Here is a 24,576-nt window from a genome sequence, read left to right on the forward strand (position 1 = left end):
CTGCGTGAAGAGTTTGACAGAGCACTGAAAGACCTGAGTCGAAACAAGGCCCCCGGAGTAGACAACATTCCATTAGAACTACTGACGGCCTTTGGAGAGCCAGTCATGACAAAACTCTACCAGCTGGTGAGCAAGATGTATGAGACAGGCGAAATACCCTCAGACTTCAAGAAGAATATAATAATTCCAATCCCAAAGAAAGCAGGTGCTGACAGATGTGAAAATTACCGAACTATCAGTTTAATAAGCCACGGCTGCAAAATACTAACGCGAATTCTTTACAGACGAATGGAAAAACTGGTAGATGCAGACCTCGGGGAGGATCAGTTTGGATTCCGTCGAAATGTTGGAACACGTGAGGCAATACTGACCTTACGACTTATCTTAGAAGAAAGATTAAGAAAAGGCAAACCTACGTTCCTAGCATTTGTAGACTTAGAGAAAGCTTTTGACAATGTTGACTGGAATACTCTTTTTCAAATTCTAAAGGTGGCAGGGGTAAAATACAGGGAGCGAAAGGCTATTTATAATTTGTACAGAAACCAGATGGCAGTAATAAGAGTCGAGGGGCATGAAAGGGAAGCAGTGGTTGGGAAAGGAGTGAGACAGGGTTGTAGCCTCTCCCCGATGTTATTCAATCTGTATATTGAGCAAGCAGTAAAGGAAACAAAAGAAAAATTTGGAGTAGGTATTAAAATTCATGGAGACGAAGTAAAAACTTTGAGGTTCGCCGATGACATTGTAATTCTGTCAGAGACGGCAAAGGACTTAGAAGAGCAGTTGAACGGAATGGACAGTGTCTTGAAAGGAGGATATAAGATGAACATTAACAAAAGCAAAACAAGGATAATGGAATGTAGTCAAATTAAATCGGGTGATGCTGAGGGAATTAGATTAGGAAATGAGACACTTAAAGTAGTAAAGGAGTTTTGCTATTTAGGAAGTAAAATAACTGATGATGGTCGAAGTAGAGAGGATATAAAATGTAGACTGGCAATGGGAAGGAAAGCGTTTCTGAAGAAGAGAAATTTGTTAACATCGAATATAGATTTATGTATCAGGAAGTCGTTTCTGAAAGTATTTGTTTGGAGTGTAGCCATGTATGGAAGTGAAACATGGACGATAACTAGTTTGGACAAGAAGAGAATAGAAGCTTTCGAAATGTGGTGCTACAGAAGAATACTGAAGATAAGGTGGATAGATCACGTAACTAATGAGGAGGTATTGAATAGGATTGGGGAGAAGAGAAGTTTGTGGCACAACTTGACTAGAAGAAGGGATCGGTTGGTAGGACATGTTTTGAGGCATCAAGGGATCACAAATTTAGCATTGGAGGGCAGCGTGGAGGGTAAAAATCGTAGAGGGAGTCCGAGAGATGAGTTCACTAAGCAGATTCAGAAGGATGTAGGTTGCAGTAGGTACTGGGAGATGAAGCAGCTTGCACAGGATAGAGTAGCATGGAGAGCTGCATCAAACCAGTCTCAGGACTGAAGACAACAACAACAACATTCAAAAAAGCACATAAAAATTCACTTGACGCCTTCCTGAGAAACAATCTCCACTCCTTAGAAATTAATAATGTAAATGTAGACCAGATGTGGCTTGAATTCAGAGAAATAGTACTGGTAGCAACAGATTTATACCAAAGAAATTAACAAACGACGGAGCTGATCCTCCTTGGATCAAAACTTTGTTGAAGAAACAACGAAACAAATATGCCAAATTTAAACAGACGCAAAATCACCGGAATTGGTAATCTTTTACAAAAGCTCGAAATTTAGCGCGGACTTCAATGTGAGATGCTTATAATAGTTTACACAACGAAACTTTCTCTCGAAACCTGGCGGAAAATCCAAGGAGATTCTGGTCGTATGTGAAGTATGTTAGCGGCAAGAAAAAGTCACTGCCTTCTCTGTGCAATACCAATGGAGATACTATCGAAGACAGTGCTGCCAAAGCGGTGTTACTTACAGCCTTCCGAAATGCCTTCACAAATGAAGACGAAGGAAATATTCAGATTTAGAATCAAGAACAGCCGCCATCATGAGTAACGTAGAAGTAAATATCCTCGGAGTAATGAAGCAACTTAAATCACTTAATAAAAGCAAGTCTTCTGGTCCAGACTGTATACTAATTAGGTACCTTTCAGAGTATGCTGATGCATTAGCTCCATACTTAAGAATCATATACAACCGTTCGTTCAACGAAAGAGCTGTATCCAAAGACTGGACAGTTGCACAGGTCACACCAATATTCAAGAAAGGGAGTAGGAGTAATCCACTAAATTACAGGCCCACGTAATTAACGTCCATATGCAGCAGGACTTTGGAACATATATTGTGTTAGAACATTATGAATTACCTCGAAGAAAACGGTCTATTGACAGACAATCAACATGGGTTTAGAAAACACCGTTCCTGGGAAATACAGATAGCTTTTTATTCACATGAAGTGCTGAGTGCTATTGACAAGGGATTTCAGATCGATTCTGTATTTCTGGATTTCCGGAATGCTTTTGACACTGTACCACAGAAATGGCTCGTAGTGAAATTGCGTGGTTATGGAATATCGTTTCAGTTATGTGACTGGATTTGTGATTTCCTGTCAGAGAGTTCACAGTTCGTAGTAAATGACGGAAAGTCATCGAGTAAAATAGAAGTGATTTCTGACGTTCCCCAAGGTAGTGTTATAGGCCCTTTGCTGTTCCTTATGTATATAAACGATATCGGAGACAATCTGAGCAGCCGTCTTAGGTTGTTTGCAGATGAAGCTGTCGTTTATCGACTAATAAAGTCATCAGAAGATAAAAAAACACTGAACAACGATTTAGAAGAAATATGGAATAGTGCGAGAAGTGGCAATTGACCCTAAATAACGAAAAGTGTGAGGTCATCAACATGAGTCCTAAAAGGAACTCGTTAAACTTCGGTTATACGATAAATCAGTCTAATCTAAAAGCCGCAAATTCAACTAAATACCTAGGTATTACAATTACGAGCAACTTAAATTGGAAGGAACACATAGAAAATGTTGTGGGGAAGGCTAACCAAAGACTGCGTTTTATTGGCAGGACACTTAAGAAAATGTAACAAATCTACTAAGGAGACTGCCTACACTACGCTTGTCCGTCCTTTTTTTAGAACACTGCTGCGCGGTGTGGGATCCTTACCAGATAGTACTGACGGGGTACATGGAAAAAGTTCAAAGAAAGGCAGCACATTTTGCATTATCGCGAAATATGGGAGAGAGTGTCACAGAAATGATACAGGATTTGGGCTGGAAATCATTAAAAGAAAGGCGTTTTTCGTTGCGACGGAATCTTCTCACGAAATTCCAATCACCAGCTTTCTCCTCAGAATCGGAAATATTTTGTTGACACCGACCTACATAGGGAGGAACGATCACCACGATAAGATAATGGAAATCAGTGCTCGTACGGAGAGATATATGTGTTCATTCCTTCCGCGCCCTATGTGAGTTTGGAATAATACAGAATTGTGAAGGTGGTTCGATGAACTCTCTGCCAGGCACTTAAATGTGATTTGCAGAGTATCGATGTAGATGTAGATGTAGAGGTGTGCAGTTATGAGTTGTCAGTAGATGTGCAGTAGGAGCAGAATAGTCAACAGAGCTCAGTGTCTTCGAGCGTGAACTAGTCATTGTTCGTCAGCTGAGTAAGAATTCATCAACTGCATTTCATCTCTTCTGACGCAACCAAAATCGACTGTTAGTGACATGAAAACGCGAAGGAACAACCTTAGGTAAGCTAACACCACCAACACCAGGCAGTCCTCATGTTCTGACGGACAGGTAGCGTCCAGTGTTGCGCTGGGTGGTAGAAAAAAAAAAAGTCACATGGAATCAGCGGAAGAAAGCACTCATGAGTTCCAAAGGGCTACCAGTAGTCCATCTAGCACAATGACTCTATGTAGGTAACTGGAAGGAATGCGGTACTGTATTCGGGCAGCTCTGCACAAGCTAAACATTTCTGTAGTAAATTTTAAGCTACCCTAGTAGCGAAAAGGGGGACGCCAGAGAGGAATGGATGAGCGGCATTTGGATTGATGAATAGCGGTATACCTCGTCGCAATCCAGTGGAAGTATTTCGGTTTAGCGAATGCCAGCAGAAACGTTACCTATTACTATTTGTAGTGCCAACAGTGAAGTACAGAGAAGGTGTTGTTTAGGCATGGCGGTGATTTTCGTTGTTGGTGTGTAGACAGCGTGCTACACCTGAGAAAACACTGAATGTGGAAGGATGTGACTAAAGCACTGTGTACTGTGTACAGTAGACACACAATTAGGAGATGAAGATTGTGGTCTAGTGAAGCAGGGGATACAACCTGTCGGCTTTGACCAATGACGTCAGAATTGGCCAGAGATCATTTATTACGCGATGAAAGAGCTGACAAGACTGTTCAGAAACAAAGAAATACGACAGACGAAAAATATAGTTGGCATATATCAAGGCAAGTAGTATTTTCATGTTAAGGATATCGCGTGTTTGTATCGTATTATTTCTGTGGAAAAGGTAGGGGAAAAATGGATGGAAATATTGGTCGCATAGAATATGTACCCCACGTCACATATATAAGAGTTGTATCTCGAACCTCATTCGAACTGCATTGGTTAACTGCAGTACGGGATGCAAGTTTAGCGTACGTCTATTTCTTCATTTTCGTTAACATTAATTCTGTTGTTAAGTTGAACTATATAGGTCAACTGAAGCATGGAATACAAATTTTGTATTCTTTCGCCTCTGCTACCACTAATAATCTGTTCTTAGGTAGATGGTAATATTACCGATGGCAGAAGGAGCTACGTACATAATTTTTGTACCCCATACTTTCGTTGACCTATATATATGTACCCTGCTAGCGAAAACGTGGAAATGGACGCACGTTACATTTGCAACCTGTACCTCAGGAAATACGAAGAGGCACAGGGGTACAGTTTTTTTTCGCCTTTCATGCTAATAGTATCGATTGAAAGTTATAGTTTTGATCACAGCAGTGACAATAGTGTCCCATTCTTTGGTTGAGCTGTAAAGCTATACACAACATTTGTATCCCGCTCTTCCAGTTGACATATATAGGTAAACCTCATATACGTTACGTATGTCGTTCTTTTCGAAAAGGTAGTATCAGTGTAAAGGTCAAATGAAGGACATGATACAAATTTTAGTTGTATCGCTCGTTTCGCCTTTAATATAGCCAGTACAGATCCGAAAAAATCGTACTGATACTAGTGCTGGGAAACGAAAGAAGAACGACAGCTGCGAAATTTCTATTACATACTGGAGTACACGAAGACATACGTAATGGCATAATACAAAAATGAAATACGTCAAAATAGTTAAACACAGTAATAAAAAAAATGGAAAACTGAACTTACCACACGGGAACCTCTTAAAAGAACCGATTTTCGGCTCACCTAGAAGGGCGTCAACAAAAATCACATACACACATACACAACAAGCAAAACATTACGAAAACACTCACACACACACACACACACACACACACACACACACACACATGCATACACACACATCCATCCCACCCCCCCCCCATCCTACTGTGAAATTAGCTAACATATTTCGGACGGTACATTTGCCCATCACGTTTAACAAAACATTTAAACGGGCAATATGTTTGGGTAATACTACAACTCCATGAATATTCGTCTAAGTGATTTTGAAGTGTGGAAATCCGGCGTTTCCCCTTCCCTACAAGAGATTTCACAGCTGACCAATGACCCTCTATGCTATTTGTGCAAGCTCCTGCGGATAATGATCTGAACTCAGTATTGTGGTTAACTACGAGATGGTGACAAGTCCTCTCCCCTAAATCCTTATATGAAGAAAAACCATCTGAAATTACAGTGGAACCCTCTGCAACGTGATCTTAAATTAAGCTGCCCAAAACTTCGTTCCTTAAATTGGGTACTACTTTAAACATTACATCGTCACATTCTTGACCTGGAACTACAGCCCCCCAAACCCATAACCCCACCAGAGGTTCCCCCCTGTTGTACTTCCTTTTGCCAAAATGTGACTCGTCATTTTCGACCGTAACAGGCGGCCCCCACGACTCTGGTGAAAGTCATGGTGATGCGTACGCTACAGGGACTATTCCTTTTTGCCATAGCATGGACACACTCTGCCTATATCACCCTTGAATATCAGCAGTGTGTCACGACGTTAACTTTTCCCTGCAAATGCAAGTTGTGGAAATAGAGGTACTGAAACAAGTACAGTTCGTCTCTTTGTCCTGGACGCCCTTCTCCTTTAATTGAACACTTCACAGATTTCCATAGCCACTCGATTTTCTGCGTGAGCACACTGGGGTCATCCAAAGACACAAATTCTACAGAGTGGTTCACGAACTCGCGGTCGAATCATTCAGCTTGTAGGAGTAAAACCCGTCTGTAATGACTTTAATGCCAAGCCTTATGAAGTGCTTTACCAGACCCATTAAAGTGACCCTGTCTCTGGACAATACTCTCACAACGAAACACTTCCGGAACTCCCTTTCTATTCTAGCGAATACCCAAATATGATCGATTTCACTCTTTGAAGGTCGTCCCCTCTGGCTCTTCCTTCTAGCTATGTGAGATTCGTCCAATTCCACAACGTTACTCGGTCCACCACATAACACACTTCTCTGCAAAACCCGAAATAGTCACACAAGGTATTAGCAGATAAGTCGGTTTCCGAAGCTGCTGCTTGCAAGGTGTAGTCTGGATCCAGCAAGATAGAAGAATTACGCTGATCTGGATGGATAATTTTTGAAGAGTCGAACCACGTATTCTTCCAGATACTTGTACGCATTATGCACTGTCCGCAATGAAACTGTAACGCTATTTCAGCATCGAAACTCTTCTTACGATGTCGTACACACTTCGCACTACCACAGACTACTCAGTCCCTCCTTTCCTCGTCCGTTAGTACTCCATATTTGCGACAAAAAGTCAAACAATTTCTTACGCTGGATAAACATGGAATTAGATTTTTCCATGTGAGTGAATCCGCCAAAGAAACACCAGGAACACCAGACATCACAATCACTATCGACAGAAATCTTCTGCGTTTCCAAAGCAACTGACAAATAATTCGCGGAGGTATGTAATTTAGAGCAACTAAAGGAACGACGGAAAACAGATAAAAATGACGATCACAAATAATTGATCATTACGCGCTCCACCAGAGTCGCATGATCGATTTACAATCGTACGTACGATATGTATCATTTCGACCCCGCCACTCCGATATGCAATCATTCTTGGAAATTAGCCTACTTTGCATCAGATTGTGTTTCGTATGCAGTAAAAATGCCGTAAGTCTGTTTTGATAAGTCTAACTTCAGTGTAAGTCAGCGACCATCTTTAAGGAAAGCGAGACAGAAACATGTGAGTAACTGCGGTGAGAAGGGTGAGGTAAGGAGAAGTGTGATACTGAAGATGAACTCACCACGTCGGCGCGCATCTTGGGCTGCACGGTCGGAGGCGGCGTCCGCGGCACCGATGGTTCTGGTGTTTGTGGAGGCGGAGCGGGGGCGGGGAGAAGGCCCTGCAAACGCTTTCCTGCTGCGTGGCGGTGTCCGGTGCCTAGCAACAACAATAACAGTGAAGACGACCTACAGAACGTCGTTTGTTGGGCTTTCAACTGTCCTTGCAATGACCCAAAACGCTCCCTGGGCGATAAATTACATTACTGGCCATTGAAATTGCTACACCACGAAGATGACGTGCTACAGACGCGAAATTTAACCGACAGGAAGAAGATGCTGTGATATGCAAATGATTAGCTTTTCAGAACATTCACACAAGGTTGGCGCCGGTGACGACACCTACAACGTGCTGAGATGAGGATAGTTTCCAACCGATTTCTCATACACAAACAGCATTTGACCGGTGTTGTCTGTTGAAACGTTGTTGTGATGCCTCGTGGAAGGAGGAGAAATGCGTACCATCACGTTTCCGACTTTGATAAAGGTCGGATTGTAGCCTATCGCTATTGCGGTTTGTCGTAACGCGACATTGATCCTCGCGTTGGTCGAGATCCAATCACTGTTAGCAGAATATGGAATCGGTGGGGTCAGGAGGGCAATACGGAACGCCATGTTGGATCGCAACGCTCTCGTATCACTAGCAGTCGAGATGACAGGCATCTTATCCGCATGGCTGTGACGGATCGTGAAGCCACGTCTCTATCCCTGAGTCAACAGATGGGGACGTTTGCAAGACAACAACCATCTGCACGAACAGTTCGATGACGTTTGCAGCAGCATGGACTATCAACTCGGAGACCATGGCTGCGGTTACCCTTGACGCTCCATCACAGACAGGAGCACCTGCGATGTTGTACTCAACGACGAAGCTGGGAGCACGAATGGCAAAACGTCATTTTTTCGGAAGATTCGAGGTTCTCTTTACAGCATCATATGGTCGCATCCGTGTTTGGCACCATCGCGGTGAACGCAAATTGGAAGCGTGTATTCGTCATCGCCCTACTGGCGTATCACGCGGTGTGATGGTATGGGGTGCCATTGATACACGTATCGGTCACCTCTTGTTTTCATTGAATGCAGTTTGAACAGTGGACGTTACATTTCAGATGTGTTACGACCCGTGGTTCTACCCATCATTCGATCCCTGCGAAACCCTACATTTCGGCAGGATAATGCACGACTGCATGCTGCAGGTCCCGTACGGGCCTTTCTGGATACAGAAAATGTTCGGCCGGTGCCTTGGCCAGCACATTCTCCGGATCTTTCACCAATTGAAAACGTCTGGTCAACTGGCTCGTCACAATACACCAGTCACTACTCTTGATGAACTGTGGTATCGTTTTGAAGCTGCATGGGCAGCTGTACCTGTTCACGCCATCCAAGCTCTGTTTGAGTCAATGCCCAGGCGTATCAAGGCTGTTATTACGGCCATAGGTGGTTGTTCTGGGTTTTGATTTCTCAGGATCTATGCACCCAAACTGCGTGAAAATGTAATCACATGTCAGTTGTAGTATAATATATTTGTCCAATGAATAACCGTTTATTATCTGCATTTCTTCTTGGTGTGGCAATTTTAATGGCCAGCAGTGTATTTAGGCGTAAGAATGCAAAGCGATATGAAAGGGATCGAGCACTTACAGTTTGTAGTAGGGAAGACTTAGGTGTATTGGGAGAGTTTTACGTAAGAGTGGGTCATCTGTAATGGAGACCGCATATAGGACACTAATGCGGCCCTGTGTTGAGTACTACTCGACTGTGGCATTCCCATCAGATGCGATTATAAGAAGACAACGGAGCGGTTCAGAGGCGGGCTGCTAGATTTGTTACCGTCAGGTTCCAGCTACTCGCAGGTATTACGGAGATGCTTAGAAAACTCAGATGGGTAGCCGTGGAGCGAAGGCGAGGTTATTTTTTCACGAACAGAGTTGATAATTTTAGAGAAGCTGACTGCCGAACGGTTCTACTGCTGCCAACGTACATTTGCTTCAGTGCCTTGAAGACAAGACAGTAGGGCTGACGCGGAGGCGTATATACGGTCCTTGTCCGGTCGCTGTGTTTGCGAGTGGAACAGGAAAGGAAATACTAGTCATGGTAGAAGGTAACCTGGCACGTACCGTACGACGGCTTCCGAAGTACACTCCAGGAAATTGAAATAAGAATACCGTGAATTCATTGTCCCAGGAAGGGGAAACTTTATTGACACATTCCTGGGGTCAGATACATCACATGACCACACTGACAGAACCACAGGCACATAGACACAGGCAACAGAGCATGCACAATGTCGGCACTAGTACAGTGTATATCCACCTTTCGCAGCAATGCAGGCTGCTATTCTCCCATGGAGACGATCGTAGAGATGCTGGATGTAGTCCTGTGGAACGGCTTGCCATGTCATTTCCACCTGGTGCCTCAGCTGGACCAGCGTTCGTGCTGGACGTGCAGACCGCGTCAGACGACGCTTCATCCAGTCCCAAACATGCTCAATGGGGGACAGATCCGGAGATCTTGCTGGCCAGGGTAGTTGACTTACACCTTCTAGAGCACGTTGGCTGGCACGGGATACATGCGGACGTGCATTGTCCTGTTGGAACAGCAAGTTCCCTTGCCGGTCTAGGAATGGTAGAACGATGGGTTCGATGACGGTTTGGATGTACCGTGCACTATTCAGTGTCCCCTCGACGATCACCAGAGGTGTACGGCCAGTATGGGAGATCGCTCCCCACACCATGATGCCGGGTGTTGGCCCTGTGTGCCTCAGTCGTATGCAGTCCTGATTGTGGCGCTCACCTGCACGGCGCCAAACACGCATACGACCATCATTGGCACCAAGGCAGAAGCGACTCTCATCGCTGAAGACGACACGTCTCCATTCATCCCTCCATTCACGCCTGTCGAGACACCACTGGAGGCGGGCTGCACAATGTTGGGGCGTGAGCGGAAGACGGCCTATCGGTGTGCGGGACCGTAGCCCAGCTTCATGGAGACGGTTGCGAATGGTCCTCGCCGATACCCCAGGAGCAACAGTGTCCCTAATTTGCTGGGAAGTGGCGGTGCGGTCCCCTACGGCACTGCGTAGGATCCTACGGTCTTGGCGTGCATCCGTGCGTCGCTGCGGTCCGGTCCCAGGTCGACGGGCACGTGCACCTTCCGCCGACCACTGGCGACAACATCGATGTACTGTGGAGACCTCACGCCCCTCGTGTTGAGCAATTCGGCGGTACGTCCACCCGGCCTCCCGCATGCCCACTATACGCCCTCGCTCAAAGTCCGTCAACTGCACATACGGTTCACGTCCACGCTGTCGCGGCATGCTACCAGTGTTAAAGACTGCGATGGAGCTCCGTATGCCACGGCAAACTGGCTGACACTGACGGCGGCGGTGCACAAATGCTGCGCAGCTAACGCCATTCGACGGCCAACACCGCGGTTCCTGGTGTGTCCGCTGTGCCGTGCGTGTGATCATTGCTTGTACAGCCCTCTCGCAGTGTCCGGAGCAAGTATGGTGGGTCTGACACACCGGTGTCAATGTGTTCTTTTTTCCATTTCCAGGAGTGTATGTACGTAGATGTAGGTGTAGATTACCTTTATCAGGTATGATATTTTTACTGAACTGAAGAGACGAGTAAAATAACTTAGAAATAGCGGTGATTAACAGGAAAAATGAAAATTCCTTCGTTTTGCCGTACCTTCTTACTCTTTGACTCATACCTTATGGTTAAAAGAGGAAGTTTTGAATTGTAATTGTCCGTGACTTGAGACATCACTGTAGGTACCTGTCTCTTTGATTCACCGTCGTTGTTCACCACTCGAACATTTGCGAGGTGGCCCATGCATGTGTAGCTTGCCCTCCACGCGAGAACTGGCAGGAGCTGAGAAGGGTCCAGCCCCTGACCTTGGCACCGGTCAGTGAAACCAGAGCAGGCCGACCTGCCGCAGGGTGTGAGGAGGGGGAGGAGCTACGCCTGGGGTCACCGGCCTCTGCGTAGGACCGCCTCTGCCTCCCACAACACTTCCTTACGCTTCCCGGGATTTGCATTCATTTTGTCTCACGCGTATAGCGAGTCTCCGCTTAGATAGCGAGGCTAAGTATATGCAGCGCATAATTCTCCCCGTCTAACAACGTTAATCTATGGCACTACCTGCGACACTCATTCCCCTTTCCTCTCTTCCTTTTGTTCGTCTGCACGGAGAGTTTGAAGCCCTGCTATACGAGCTGACCTCGCGACCATCCCGTTTTGTACACACAGTCTTTACAATAAATCTCAAATCCCTTTCAGAGGCAAAATTTTGCAGCCCGAACTGCTCACGGCATTCAAGAAAAGGACAAACGGGCATATGTTACAAGACCAATTAACTACGTCTGTGCCGAAGCACATTTCTTCTTTTGTTTTACACGACTTTGGAGAACGATAGCTCAGTGATTTTTTAATGTTTTGTGTCTTGTGTCTCTCTGTTAGCCCAGTATTGTTTCATTCTTTCTGATCTTGCTTTCCTTTCTTCTTCTTCTTCCTTCGTTTGGTTTCGATTTTGACTTGGAACCACTCTTTCTGGTCATTTTTTTTGCACTTTTATCTATGAGCACACTTCCTGTGATTTGGAGTTCTGCTCATTCCTTCTCCGTTTCTCTAAACTAATATGATTTTTTTGAAAACTTTCTTGATTACTCTATTTGGGTTCATTATGAGGTTGTCTCCATAAAAGTCAATTTATTCTCTTCCTCTCTGTGTCTCAGAGTTTTTCGGCGTTTAGTACAGCGTTTTATTTATAACGTGAGCCAGTTTGTTACTGCTGAATCCGGGTCCAAGGATTATTCTTAACATTTTTCTTTCTTTGTTCTCCAGCCTTTCAAATGCGCCATAGTGTTTTGGCTGCTCACAATACTTCCGGGACGATTGCTGCATTAAAATTTCTTTTTTTCGTTCCATGAGAGAGAATTTTTGTTATATTTATTTCAGTCTAGTCGGAAGGCCAGTTCAGTGTTACTTCTTCTAGTTTCCGTTGCATTTTTCTCAATGGCATTCCAGCTGATCCATTCTCCAAGATATTTAAATTCTTTGAAGATCTATGTTTCATGTTCTACCGCTGCAAAATATTTTTGTGGGTTTTTTATGTTTGTCGTCACCTTGGTCTTTTGAAAGGATATTTCGAAGCGTATTTTTTTCTGCATGTTCCTTTAGTTCGTGAGTCCGTTCATTTGCTTCTTCCCAGGTCTCAGCTAGTAGGGCCATATCATCTGCAGAAGTCAGACAGTTTGCTTATTCCCACTACAGATCTTCGTGTTCCACACTCTGAGAACTTTTTGTAGGGTTTAGAAGCAGCGAGGAGAGTCCAGCTCCTCGCCGTACATCAGTTTTTATCTCCAAACTGTCGGAGACTTCTCCCATAGATTTGATTTTGGAGTACATGTTGATAAGGGTATCTCTGGTTTTGTTGTTTGGTTTTAATTGCAATCGCGGTAGGCTACAATCCGACCTTTATCAAAGTCGGAAAGGTGATCGTATGAATTTCTCCTCCTTACACGAAGCATCACAACAACGTTTCACTAGGTAACGCCGGTCAACTGCTGTTTGTGTATGCGAAATCGCTTGGAAACTTTCCTCAATGTCAAATGGTTCAAATGGCGCTGAGCACTATGCGACTTAACTTCTGAGGTCATCAGTCGTGTAGAACTTAGAACTAATTAAACCTAACTAACCTAAGGACGTCACACACATCCATACCCGAGGGAGGATTCGAACCCGCGACCGTTGCGGTCGCTCGCTTCCAGACTGTAGCGCCTAGAACCGCACGGCCACTAAGGCCGGCCTCAATGTCAGAAAGGTGTATGTGTCGCCACCAGCGCCAGCCTTGTGTGAATGCTCTGAAAAGCTAATCATTTGCATATCACAGCATCTTCTTCCTGTCGGTTAAATTTCGCGTCTGTAGCACGTCATCTTCGTGGTGTAGCAATTTTAATGGCCAGTAGTGTAGTTAATCGATCGACGTAGCTGACTCAAGTAGCCCACTACTAATGCTGCTTTCATACATTACAGTGTTGTTTTATACTCATCTACATTAACTTACATTTTACTACATTTAGACTAGCTGACATTTATCACACCAACCAGAGATTTTGCCTACGTCATCTTGTACCCTCCTACAGTCGATCAACGGCGACACCTTCCCATACCCCACAGCACCGTCAGCAAACAGCCGCAGGCTACCGGTCACCATATCCGTCAGATCATTTATGTATATACAGAATAACAGCGATCATATCACAGTTCACAAGGTCTCTTCAGACGATATCCTTGTCTCTCATGAACACTCGCCGTCGAGAACAACGCACCGGTTATGTCTTCAGTAACAAATATTACGGTATACGTCAGTTGTTGTAAGAGTCGTTCTTTTTCTCCTTTGCTAGTCCTGTCTTTTTCGTTTGTTTCGTGCATGTTTTCGTTATTTCACTTTCTGCATCTCAAATGTTATTAACAGTTAAGTACGTTCGCAGAAATGCGATTACTGATTATACGTCTTTTTATTTTCTAAAGAAAAGACTACTGTTTTGTTGGAAGCAGACTTTGTGAAAATCGGATTTTTTAAAAACAATATACATCTAAAGCAACTGGACAACTAAAATACCGCTAAATTTACAGTATATTTTTACTTTATTTATTATTAAAATGTATTTCTCTACTCACTCACAGCTTACTGTCAGGCAGATACAGATTCGCAACATAAATGTACAGAGAAAGGCAGTGCAGTTGTGAAAAATTGTGTAAGAAACTGATTTTGAGCTTATTACTCATAGTTTCGACGCAGAGAAACTATTGCGCTCCATAATTCTATGAAAGGAGAAACATTACCACACCTTAACTTAGAAGTGGAAGGAGAAAGTAATTACATATTTTACAAGGCGATGATGATATTTTAATCACATTCTGCCTGAATGCATTTCACGCAGACCTGCCTAGAACCCACCAAACAAAATAGCACACTACACCGTTGCCACGGGTATCTTGTTTACCTATTCACGCGAGGAGGGCAAAAAGTACATATTCCTCTTTTCCAAACAGTTCTTTCTTAGGTAAAGAACAGAGTCTATACCTCTCAAAGAGAAGGCTTTGCTGGGAGACTTTTCGACATTAGTCGCAGTCCAGGCAGCTGCAAGGCGATGTTGTGTCTGTTCTTACATTAGCCGGCGGCTGCATTTTTCTTCATCCAAAACTTCTACTCGTACCGAAGAAGTAAGTTTTTTTCAATCGTCATCAGGAGCCACATCTTGATAACATTGAGTTTAGTGCTCCAAATTAATGTCGCAATCAATAAATATCTCGAAATAATTCGCCCGAGATTTCACTGATTCGTTCTTGTAACCCATATCTGTCTCACGTACAAGCCGTTGCTTAGAAGATTCAACCTTCCCCACCATGGAGTAAAGGAAATATTCAATAAAATACGACACGCAAACAGTATGGAACGTCTGTGACAGCTCTTAAGACCCGAAAATAAGACACAAAGCTCACCAGCAATGCCCGAGTTCTGGCACGTGTAGCGTGTCACCCGATATAGAGGTTTACAGAAGAGTCCATTGGTGGTGCATGGAACTTAAGGTTTAAATTCTATATTAAGTGTACTGAAGCAAAAAGCAATTAGTATCCGTTGCTCATCGTATGATTTTTCCTGGCTACACACATACATATACATGTACCACATCTAGATCTACGTACATACTCTGCAAAACACCGAGAGGTGCGTGGCAGAGGATACTACCCTTTGTTCCACATTTTAGACGTTCTTCAAGTTTCATTAGCGTGTGGACAGCGGGAAGAATGTTTAAATATTTGTGTGCGCTGTAATAAGTATAAAATTGTCTTTATGTTTCCTAAGGGACCGACAGGAAGAGCGCATAAGTATAGCCTTAGCATCCTCACTTAATATTGGTTCTTGAAACTTTCTAAGTAGACTTTCGTCGGATTGTTTACCTCTGTTATCAAGTGTCTACTGACAGAGGTTTTCCAGGTTTTTCCCAGTCAGTCAAACAAGATGTCACGATTCATGCTGCCCTTCATTGTATTTTTTCAATCACCGTTGCTCCTATTTGGCATGGGTCCCATAGACTTGAACAATTTTCTAGGATACGTCGCACGAGGATTTTGTAAGAAATCTGCTTTGCATGCTCGCTATATTTTCCCAGTATCATACCAAGGAATCGAAGTCTGTCACCTGTTTCCGATTATGTAATCATTTCATTTAATATCCTAACAGATTATTAGATGTGGGTATTTGAGATGACTGATTTCAACTGCGACTCATGGATATCGTATGCAGAAGATACCAAGTAAGCTGCCAGTCTTTGCGTCACTTTGAAAAGTTATCTAGATCTCACTGGACATTTGTGTAGCATTACGGGGCAACTGCTTCGCCTGAAGAAAGTCTGAGGTTGTTCAAAATGTTCAAATATGTGTGAAATCTTATGGGACTTAACTGCTAAGATCATCAGTCCCTAAGCTTACACAAACTCATGCCCGAGGGAGGACTCTAATCTCTGCCGGGATCAGCCGCACAGTCAATGACTGCAGCGCTAGACCCCTCGGCTAATCCCGCGCTGCTCTGAGGTTGTTATCAGGGCAAAAATACATAACTTGAATAGCAGGGGCCCTGACGCACCTACTTGGAGTTACTTCTGCAGTGTCGAAGATATATATGCAGATAGGTGGGGAAAATCAGGTGCTAAATAATCGTTGAAGTTCATGGTAAAAGCCTTCAGTTGGTTTTTATTTTGCACAGTGCTGCTAGTTTCGGTCTTGCACCATTTTCAAGCTCAGTCTAGATGAAGAAATACAAAACGTTAGAAATTTTACAGTTTGACACGTTAGTGTACCTACAGGTCATCTCATTCAAGATAACATGTTGGCCCTCGCTGCCAAGAAATACTGAATGCACCGATAAACTGTTTTCTATTCATATGATCGTTCTTTCATTAACATAATCTTTGGTATAGTACTGGGCCAAAAAATATTACATGCAGCAGATTGCCTAGATTCAGTGCTATCAGACTGTCATCTGAGAAAAGCGCGAGGTAACCAATGATTTGGGAATCTATGCTGTTTTCTATGGAGTAGATTATTCCGTCCAAATCACCTCGTTCCTTCTGAACTGAGAATACCTTCACGTTTGTTTGACCAGGGAAGAGGTGTGATGCCAGTTTATTCTCCGTGTCAAATGCTAAATTTGACATAGTAGATTACGCAACACGGTTAGGAACATTAAGCCTTGCAATGATTTATTAATAGCTTTGTAGGTAAGCTTTCACAAGACAAGATTAGAAAAAACAACAATACAATTAACCAAAGCCATAGCAGCGAATTCTGGAGTCAACTATGTAATAAATGGTAACATCTTCCATAAGTGAAACAACAGTGCTGCTAGGGAAACAAAATGCCGAGGTTCTGAGTACGCTTACAACAGCTACGAGTTTCACGTTAAACCAATGTTATGAATTAATTCTCTGGCTTGACATCGAAGCATTATACCGACATTACTCAAATTCGCGTGGTAGTTGGAAGAACGTAGAGGGAATCTGACTAGTGTTGTGAAAGGGAGCTCCCTACAAGGTCGGGTAAAAAAAAAAAAAAAGGCGAAAGGACAGGTATGTAACAGAACCCAGGGGAGCCTATTAAAAACACCGTCCGACACGAAAGCTTGGGGCAGTTGGGAAGCAAACATGTGATGTTGACTGCGGTGCAAATGAGCTGATTCACGCAGAGCAGCAACCGTCACTGTAGTTCCCGGCGGCGCCCTGTACGCGGCGCTGGGATCGCCGGCGCAGGCTGTCTTTTAAGGAGGCGCGGTCCGCGTGCTCAAGTCTGCACGCCTTCAGCAAGTTCTTACGACGGTCCAGCGCGCTGCACACCATGGCGGCGACGATGCTTCTCTGGCAGGTCAGTTGGAGACAAAGCTTTCCCGCCACAGCGGCACGCTTTCGTACGTCCTCTGTTGTCTGCCTGCTTCCCCTTAGTCCTCGGTCCGCAAATTTCCTATTTTGCTAGGCAGTCCGACTCGCATGGACATTTCCTTTTGTTGTAAGCCAGCCGATTGTTTCTGCCGTATGTGTCTTCCTGAGCCACCGTAGCAAATTCTTGGTGTTCTTTAATGGGGAACGAAATGTTGTCTCTAGTCTCGGAACGCAGCTAGCGTGCCATTTTCACAGAAATTGCACTTACTGGGGGACAGAGTACGAGGAAAGGGACGACAGACCAGGTACGAAGTTTTATCGTGGCGTTAGTGTGTAGCGGTCCTGTTACGGAGCCGCCGAACAAGAACGCCTCATCGCAGTCGGCGTTCCAGCGGGATCGTAACTCTTGCCGCTCAGCTCTGGATGCCGCTGCGGCCTTTTTCGGGACCGCAATTTCCGAGTAATCACCTTGCCGGCGGTGTGTGGCTCAGTAACCTGTTAGCAGTCGCGGCCAAGGTGAAGGTGAAACCGAAGGTGAAAGGAGCAGCAATGCGCGGCCTCGAGTTTGCGTGTTTAGCAACCGGAGACCACGTGGGCCTCGCGGAGTTGTGGTCTCCTTCAGTTTCCGATACGTCAACTGTTTCCGGTCCATCGTCCTGGCTGCCCATTTACTGGTCTTCGGTACTTGTAAAGCTACTAAAGACGCTACGTCCACACAAATGAGGAACTGGTCGTATTTACTCGAATCTAAGCCGCACTTTGTTTCCGGTTTATGTAATCCAAAAAAACCGCATGCGGCTTAGAATCGAGTGCAAAGTAAACGGAAGTTCTGAAAAATGTTGGTAGGTGCCGCTACAACTAACTTCTGCAGTCGAATATATGTCGCGCTACACAGGCATGCTTTGCAGGCAAAAAAGATTAATACTGGCGCCAAAACCTCTGCGTCAGTAAATAAATTAAAAAAAAAAGTTGGAAGACGAGCTTTTTTCTCCGCCCCGACTTTCGACTACTGCGTTTTCATACATTATCCGGCGAAGTAAATACAAATTCCGTATTGTTCATCTTCGAATGTAGCAGCATTTCAATGTACTACGAAAATCCGACTGGCAAGACTCTTCGGGGTGTTTGTCAATATGGCCAACTCTACGTTCTGAATTTTTTCCTACATGTGAGAAGAGATGGTTGCTAATAGGAACTTTTATGAATTGTGAATCGCATTCAGTGTCCTCTTCACCATAAGAATAATACGAATATAAACATTTTACCATGTATTCTTTCGTGTTTGCTGCTGTCTCATTTAAATCCTGTCTGCCTAATAAACTACGAAACTAGAGTGAGAGAACAGCAAACGCGGAAGAATATACATATCATGACATGTTTATATTCGTATTATTCTTATGCCTAACAGTGATACAGTCAGAAATGAAGCACACAATTGCAGGTTTTAAAATCTAAGATGACTCTAATTACTGTGCAGAATGTCACGTACCGAAGAGGCGTCAGCAAAGATTTTCAGATGGAGAAAAATTTTCACTTAACTCCCGTTCAGAACAAGATCTATCATACACAGTCTATTATTTGGTTCTTGTTGATCATTATCAAAGAACGCAGCAGTGTAAGTAACAACAAATGGCAGTCTCTTGCCATTGTTTCGCTAATAAGACGATTCCTCTATTATTATTTTTTTTTAAATTGTAAGCGGCGGTAGCGTGCGCAAAAGCAAGCCATGCCGCGAGCGGCGACAGGTCATAAACACTGATTATAAGAATGCGACAAACAGTGCATGACACAATACAGTAATGCAGTTTCAGCTTAGAGTGACGTAAACACCTATAACAAAGAGAACGGCACTTATCTGATCAAAGAAAAATAAGCAATCAATTCAAACCAGACGAAGCACGTGAAATAGGAAGGGCACCCTTATGAATACGGACAGAGCACCTTACGCATAGCAATGGCTACCTGGTAAAGCTTAACTGCTAAGCTTGCGACTCCAACCAAACTACTGTAGGTGTATCGTCATTCATTTGGCCTAAATTGTGTCTTACGTTACAGTGGACCAACTTTGTTTCGATTTGGAGGTGCGGCATAAAACTTTTCTCTCTCCTTCAATTTCGAGTCTCAAGTTTCAGGTGCGGCTTAGATTCAGGAATTTTTTTTCCCTTGATCTCGAGTCTAATTTTTCTGGTGCGGCTTAGATTCGAGTGCGTCTTAGATTCGAGTAAATACGGTACGTGTTTTAATCGTTATGTTGTGCGAATTGAAAATATGGGCCAGATCAGGACTCGAACTCAAATTTCCTGCTCTTCGTGAGCTGCCACTTTAACTATTTGGTCATCCGAGCATATCCATTAACAAATTTTTGCCACATATATTTTGCATATGGGAATACAAACTAAACTGCAACATACATACATACTGAATTGCTTAATTTTTACAAATAAACATTACTAAATGACTAAATCTACAAATTAATATCTAAATTTTCAATCCATCCAAGAGCTGCCTCTGTCACTACAAAGAAATCTTCTAGATTTTCCGCGCTAAGGTCTCCGCTAAAGCTTGTTGCAATGTGAAATAATAAGCAACCAGTTTTATAAAGGATATTTGATTTCTTTACCGGCTTCGGACCCTTGTAAGTATGCTGTTTAGGTTTTTATGTTGGTAACGCCACGTAGCGCTCGGTATGAAAATCACTGACTGTGCTGTGTGCAGTCTGTGGCTGGTTGGACTTATTGTTGGCATATTCGCTATTGTAGTGTTGGGCAGTTGGATGTGAACAGCGCTTAGCGTTGTGCAGTTGGAAGTGAGCCGCCAGCAGTGGTTGACGTGGAGAGAGAGAAAATCCAGAGTTTTGAGAACGGACGATCTGGGCGTGTGTCCGCCGGAAAAAGGAAATTTGTAAAGATGGATGTCATATATATATATATATATATATATATATATATATATATATATATATATATATATATATGATGACTTTTGAACATTATTAAGGTAAATACATTGTTTGTTTTCTATCAAAATCTTTCATTTGCTCACTATGCCTATCAGAACATAGTGCCTTCAGTAGTTAAAATCTTTTATTTAGCTGGCAGTATTGGCGCTCGCTGTATTGCAGTAGTTCGAGTAACGAAGATTTTTGTGAGGTAAGTGATTCATGAAAGGTATAGGTTATTGTTAGTCAGGGTCATTATTTTGTAGGGATTATTGAAAGTCAGATTGCGTTGCGCTAAAAATATTGAGTGTCAGTTTAGTGATGATCAGAATAAGTAAAGAGAAAACTGTTTGAGTACGTTGAGTTTTGCTCAGCTGTTTGAAAATCAAATAACGTAAGAGTTTTACCAGCACAGTCGTCCATTCATAATTTTCCAAAGGGAACGTTACACCCTTAGTGCTGTTCTTCAGAAGGTTATGCCTAAGAAGGCACTAAGTGCACCAAGCTCGCGAAGTAGCCGAAACCGGTAGTGAAATTAATTTCTTTTACGCAACTGGTTGCTTATTATTTCATTATATTGTTACATGTGTCTGACGTTCTGATGTTCATTGCCACAGTCACACAGTGTGGGATCCGTACCAGATAGGGTTGATAGAAGAGATAGAGAAGATCCAACGGAGAGCAGCGCGCTTCGTTACAGGATCATTTAGTAATCGCGAAAGCGTTACGGAGATGATAGATAAACTCCAGAGGAAGACTCTGCAGAAGAGACGCTCAGTAGCTCGGTACGGGCTTTTGTTAAAGTTCGAGAACATACCTTCACCGAAGAGTCAACCAGTATATTGCTCCCTCCTACGTATATCTCGCGAAGAGACCATGAGGATAAAATCAGAGAGATTAGAGCCCACACAGAAGCATACCGACAATCCTTCTTTCCACGAACAATACGAGACTGGAATAGAAGGGAGAACCGATAGAGGTACTCAGGGTACCCTCCGCCACACACCGTCAGGTGGCTTGCGGAGTATGGATGTAGATGTAGATGTAGATAGGAAGAAGAAACTTTTCCTCACCCTGTTAACTGCTTTCCAAGAACGTCGCTGTAATTTTGTCTTGTGCCAGATCTTATGAGGGACTGGTATTCCTCGTGGGAAATATTGTTCCACTTGCTGCTCAATTTGAAATCCACTGCTTTCAGCCTTTCTGCCAGCATGATAGATGATTGCCTGGATTTTAATCGGCTCAAAAAATGGTTCATATGGCTCTGAGCACTATGGGACTTATCATCTGAGGTCATCAGTCCCCGAGAACTTTGAACTACTTAAACCTACCTAACCTAAGGACATCTCTCAGATCCTTGGCCGAGGCAGGATTCGAACCTGCGACAGCAGCGGTCACGCGGTTCCAGACTGAAGCGCCTAGAAGCGCTCGGTCACATCGGCCGACCTAATTTAATGGCAGGTACGTCATAGTGGATTAGGAGCTGAGGAGTTTGAATTAATTTTTCGTATTCCTGCAGAAGGGTACTCTGTCTTCGAAGATCTGGGTCGCGGAGTGTGGCTCAAAGGTGGTAACTAATGAAGAGGGGTAGACCTGATGCAACGTGTTACTGTCCTCATTGCAGTATTTAGTTGAACATCCATTTTTCTCACAAGTAAAACTATTAAGTCACATTGGAGCACAGTATTTGGCAGCAGAGTATATTGTCACAATACAGTAATTACAGCACAAGTTCATTATTTGTCAACGGTCTCCTCCGTTATCGTTTTAAAATCATTCTATCCACATAGAATCCATTCATCTGTCACTCCAGGCAAATTCCGGGAAAGTTACTTTAAAACGCTACGGCCGACATACTTCCCCATTCTTGAAATAATCCGAACTTAAGCTCCGTCTCTAATGATCTCAGTGGTGACGGCAGGTTAAATCCTAATCTTCCTTCCTTCCTTGGATTAATCTAATTTCAGAGAATTCGATGTGCTGCACCTTGTTTTATTTCTTGTAACTTGTTGCGGCTTTCAGTATCAAGACTGCTTTGGTGCTACCCTTTACACTAATCTACCCTCTGCAAGTCTCGGCATCTCTCCATCACTGTTCCAACCTACATCCATTTGTACCTAATTAGTGTGTTGAAGTATTGCTCTACCCCCACAATTTTAGTCACTCAGACTTTCCTCCGTTACTTAAGTAAAGATTCCTTGATGCCTCAGGAAATGCCCTATCTCGTTTTTGAGTCAAATTGTGAAATGAAGTGCCATCTCTCCAATCCAATTCAGTATCACTTCATTAATTATCTGATCTAGTAATGTAATATTCAGTATTCTTCTGTAACATCACATTTAAAAATCTTCTATTTTCTTCTTTTCTGTACTATTCATCGTCCACTCCACTTTCATATAATGCTCCACGCCAGGGAAACATTTTTAGAACAGAGTTCCTAACAGTTAAATTTACTCTCGTAATTGACAAATTTATCTTTTTGAGAAATGCTCCTCTTTCTATAGCTAACTCATTATATCCTTTTTAACTCCGCCAACGTCAGTTGATGTCGATCTAGCAAAACGCATTTAAGAACTTCATCGTCGCATTTCCTAATCTAATTGCTTCAGCATCACACGACTCAGTTCGACTACTCTCCTTTACTCTTGTTTACTTTTGAAGATGTTCATAATCAATTTCGATACACAGTCTGTTCCATTGAAGTGGTCTTCCAAGTGGTTTGTAGTCTCCGATAGAATTACAATGTCATCGTCAAACGGTACAATTTTTATTTCTGCTTGATAAACTTTAATCACTTTCCCTAATTTTTCTTTTTGCCCTGTAGTGCTTGGCTTAGGTACAAACACAATAACGTGGGTGATATGCTACAACCCAATCTATCTCTTTTCTAAGTTACTGCCTCCTGCACATGACATTCGATTGTTATTACTTCAACCTAGTTTCTCTACGATTTATACATAACTTATCCCTCCCTCATACTATCCAAGACTGCGTATCTCTGTACTGTATTCTGCATGTACCACGTTACTACCTATCTTTTACCTTTCAAATAACAGTTCGTTCGATTGTTAATGAGTTATACCCAACGCACCATCAGAAGTAATTGGTGTATCGGTGTCGTCCTGGGGTAGTTGGTCTAACAGCGACTTGGAAATAATTACAGCGCAGGGTTTTTTCTTTATTACATCCGCTAGTAGTTTGTTAAGTGGTGACAGCTATTTGGATTCCAGAGTAAAATATCTTTGACGCGTATTCTACACTGACTTATCCTTTACTTCATTCTTCATGATTAGTTTTGATCCTCCGTAACCTCGAGGCAGGCAAGGTCAGAAATTTTAGTTCCGTCTCGGGACAGGCTATGTGTTTAAAATGTGCTGCTGCTGTGTGTCGTAATGAAACGTTTGACACAAAGACAAACATATCTCTAGTGGAGCAGGGCAGTGGAAAACACTCTGCAAAAAAATTAGAATGCAAGTCTGTAAGACACTTTGGATTCATACCTCAAGTGTCGTGTCTGGCTGAATGAACGGAAAACGAAAGACGACTAGAAAAATAGTTTCTGAATAGGCACTTGAACCGAGACAATTGCCTTTCGCGAACAATAATTTCATTGAGCTGTTCAAGTACTTTCAGTCGCTAGATTTACAAGAATGTCTGTGAACGTCTGTCAGTCCTGCGTGCCGAATTTAGCGTCGGTTACACCTCATCGTACCGCAAAGTTCAAAGCAGTCATCTAAAAATCCATTCTGACCCCTGTCGAATTCGTTATACGTTTATTTTATTGTGTGCGACGGAGACTGTATAGCTACAGTGCTGCGGTATCAGTAAATAGTACTGAGAAGTTTCGCGCACAGGGGAAATTATCTTTCGATTCGGTATAACGATTGCAGAGATACCAGTAGACCTCCGCCCCCTCCTTCCATCGCACACTGTCGTTAGCATACGGGCATCAACGCTGAAGCCGAGTATTAACCTATTCTGACGTCACTCCTCTTCTGAGAACGCGTCTATCCTTTTATTATCCCTGCGGCGAACTGCCGGGATCTTAGACTGAAGCACACATTTTACCGACGATTCGAAGATGACGAAGTGCATTTTAAGATTTTTAGATGTAAGGGCACTGCCGTCTGAACCGCTGAACGTACTGCCAACCGTACCACAGTGAGCCGGACCTGGACTCAAAAAGT

General features: G+C 43.3%; 2 protein-coding genes across 3 annotated transcripts in view; one reads left to right on the top strand and one right to left on the bottom strand.

The window, feature by feature from the left end:
• LOC126285250 (uncharacterized) overlaps positions 1-17,412 on the bottom strand; it is an 88,507-nt gene extending 71,095 nt beyond the window's left edge. The window contains exons 1-2 of the mRNA XM_049984546.1: positions 17,258-17,412; positions 7,472-7,637 (exon numbers count right to left, since the gene is read on the bottom strand). Of these exons, the coding sequence (XP_049840503.1) occupies positions 7,472-7,637; positions 17,258-17,412 (321 nt within the window). The remainder of the gene's footprint in view (positions 1-7,471; positions 7,638-17,257) is intronic.
• Positions 17,259-24,576, top strand: part of LOC126284250 (uncharacterized) — a 151,286-nt gene continuing 143,968 nt past the window's right edge. The window contains exon 1 of one of the 2 annotated variants that reach the window (XM_049983049.1): positions 17,259-17,437. In XM_049983049.1, the coding sequence (XP_049839006.1) occupies positions 17,411-17,437 (27 nt within the window). In that variant the 5' untranslated portion in view covers positions 17,259-17,410. The remainder of the gene's footprint in view (positions 17,438-24,576) is intronic. The other variant, XM_049983048.1, reaches the window with a different exon arrangement.

Source organism: Schistocerca gregaria, chromosome 8 (assembly GCF_023897955.1).
Source record: "Schistocerca gregaria isolate iqSchGreg1 chromosome 8, iqSchGreg1.2, whole genome shotgun sequence".
NCBI classification, from domain to species: domain Eukaryota; kingdom Metazoa; phylum Arthropoda; class Insecta; order Orthoptera; family Acrididae; genus Schistocerca; species Schistocerca gregaria.